Here is a 2,500-nt window from a genome sequence, read left to right as displayed (position 1 = left end):
TTACAACAATCACTTCACGCAAAAAAAAATGTGTAACTGCCAAAAAGGAGAGGACTTAAAGGGGTGCCTTGAGGAACGCCTCAGTTCTGTAAATCACACGTTTGGACCTCAGTGTTCTGTGTTTGCTGGCAAGGTTAAAGTGTCAATGCAATGATCCACCAAAGTGTTGCCATGGTCCAAGTTCCTCTATATAACAGGAGCACTTGTGTTTTTTTTTTTAGGAATTTGACTCCCGAGTTTTGAACTGAACTCGGGGACCGGTATGTTGTCATTCCGGGGCTGGGTGTGGCCCCTGGGCCGCTAGTTGAATAGCCCTGCTTTACAGTGTAAATTGAATAGATTTGTTGCAACCAGTGCACAAACATCATTTGAAGCTGTAGGTCCACTGGAAGGAATACAGTGTGTCCAATACAGTCAAGGTTTATAAACCAGAGGTAATTCCAGGTAAAAAAACAAAAAAAAAAAAAACGACGTCTACTTTGACTTACAGTAAGGCATGAGTATACTTAGAAAAACAATGTTTTTGTTGAGTCAAAAGTGGAGCGGATCACTTTCCTCCCAGCAGGCTCCAACATTCAGCTTGCGTCATTCTGGACACAACATCAACATACTTTACTCGTGAAGTTCACTTCTTCACTCGTTCACATTCTCACGTGACGTTCTTTGGGAACAAATCTCGGGCCAGGGACTCAAGATCCAAGTGCTAATACAGTGAGGGGCCATCTTTGGGACAGGCTGGTCCAATCACATGCTAGTTTATCACACAAGGTGCATGACTTTTTTTCTTTTATAAATATGATTCTGCTCGCCTCCTCTTTTAAGGAAGTACATTTTGTGTTGGAACAAAGAACTTAAGTCATGTCAAAGTCTCCCCTTGTCCATTGACCTTCCTCTCCACTAATATGACGGGGCGGCGAAGGAACTCCAAAGTCCTGTCCTCCTGTCCTGCCGGTGCACCCACCTTGTCCCCCGCTGTGGTCAGGGGGGGCTGTATTTCCACGCCGTCGGGAGTGCTGTGTATGCCGAGGGTGGTGAGCAGGTCCTGGAGACGCGTGGCCGTGCTTACCAGCTGCAGCTTCTCCTGCTTCAGAGCGCTCACCTGCTCCCGCAGCTCGGCGTCCGACTGCACCAGCGCCGCCACGCGACTCTCCAGGCTGCACACTCGGGCGTACGACACCTGGGGGGGGAAGAAGGCTCATTTTAAAAAAGGGACAAGATATCATTTCAATCAAAACTCCAAAGTCAAAAATAAAAAAAACTCAAAATTAAACAAAATTTCTGAATGAAATTCAGCCTCTAAACTCCCCCAAACAAAGGGGAACTGGACTTTTTTTTGGAATTGTATCATTCACAATCATATTATGTAAACAAGAACACAAATGTTCTTTTTTTTATGCATTCTCACTACTAAATAAACGTTAGCACAATGGAGGTAATAGGAGTCGCTCTATTCCGCCTATAAAGCGCTCTGAAAAACATCCAAAAACCTCCATCAAGGTTTTATATACACACTGTAAGTACAGTCGTGGTCAAAAGTGTACATACACTTGTAAAGAACATAATGTCATGGCTGTCTTGAGTTTCCAATCATTTCTACAACTCTTATTTTTTTGTGACAGAGTGATTGGAGCACATACTTGTTGGTCACAAAAAACGTTCATGAAGTTTGCTTCTTTTATGAACTTAGAGCTTTTCAACAGATGGAAGCATGTGGTGCTCTAAAATCTCTTGGTACACAGCTGCGTTGACTCTGGACTTGATGAAACACAGTGGACCAACACCAGCAGCTGACATGGCTCCCCAAACCATTGCTGACTGTGGGAACTTCACACTGGATTTCAAGCAACTTTGATTTTGCTCCTCTCCAGCCTTCCTCTAGACCAGGGGTCACCAACGCGGTGCCCGCGGGCACCAGGTAGCCCGTAAGGACCAGATGAGTAGCCCGCTGGCCTGTTTTGAAAATAGCTCAAATAGCAGCACTTACCAGTGAGCTGCCTCTATTTTTTAAATTGTATTTATTTATTAGCAAGCTGGTCTCGCTTTGCTCGACATTTTTCATTCTAAGAGAGACAAAACTCAAATAGAATTTAAAAATCCAAGAAAATATTTTAAAGACTTGGTCTTCACTAACTGACAAAGAAACAGATAACAGATTTGGTGTCCAGTTCAAAGTGTGACATGATTTATTTCAACATTTGAGAGTTGACTTTTGTATTTTACATGAGTTATTTGTACAAACATAGTGCAAAGTAATTCATGATTTGTTAAAAAATGTTAGTGGCTAGCTAGTTAAAATGGGATATTGTGATTTCACAAGACTGTCTTAGAAGTGATCATTTGAAAATGTTCAATTTGAAAAATGTGCACTTAGAGAAAATATAAAAATAAAGTGTTTCATATTGATATTTATCTGTTTCTATATATATTTATTGTGAGAAATCATTAAGATGATCAGTGTTTCCACGAAGATAAATATCATTAATTATTAATAATAACAGAG

General features: G+C 41.4%; 1 protein-coding gene across 5 annotated transcripts in view; it reads right to left on the bottom strand.

Annotated features, from left to right (window-relative positions):
- The window catches only part of tbc1d1 (TBC1 (tre-2/USP6, BUB2, cdc16) domain family, member 1), a 122,706-nt gene that overhangs the window by 1,179 nt on the left and 119,027 nt on the right, over positions 1–2,500 (bottom strand). For 4 of the 5 annotated variants that reach the window (XM_062027223.1, XM_062027224.1, XM_062027225.1 and 1 more), the window contains one exon: positions 1–1,177. This exon is cut by the window's left edge and continues 1,179 nt beyond it. In XM_062027223.1, the coding sequence (XP_061883207.1) occupies positions 857–1,177 (321 nt within the window). In that variant the 3' untranslated portion in view covers positions 1–856. The remainder of the gene's footprint in view (positions 1,178–2,500) is intronic. The other variant, XM_062027226.1, reaches the window with a different exon arrangement.

The sequence above is a fragment of the Entelurus aequoreus genome, linkage group LG18 (genome assembly GCF_033978785.1).
Source record: "Entelurus aequoreus isolate RoL-2023_Sb linkage group LG18, RoL_Eaeq_v1.1, whole genome shotgun sequence".
Lineage (NCBI taxonomy): Eukaryota > Metazoa > Chordata > Actinopteri > Syngnathiformes > Syngnathidae > Entelurus > Entelurus aequoreus.
This window is presented reverse-complemented; position numbering and strand designations above follow the sequence as displayed.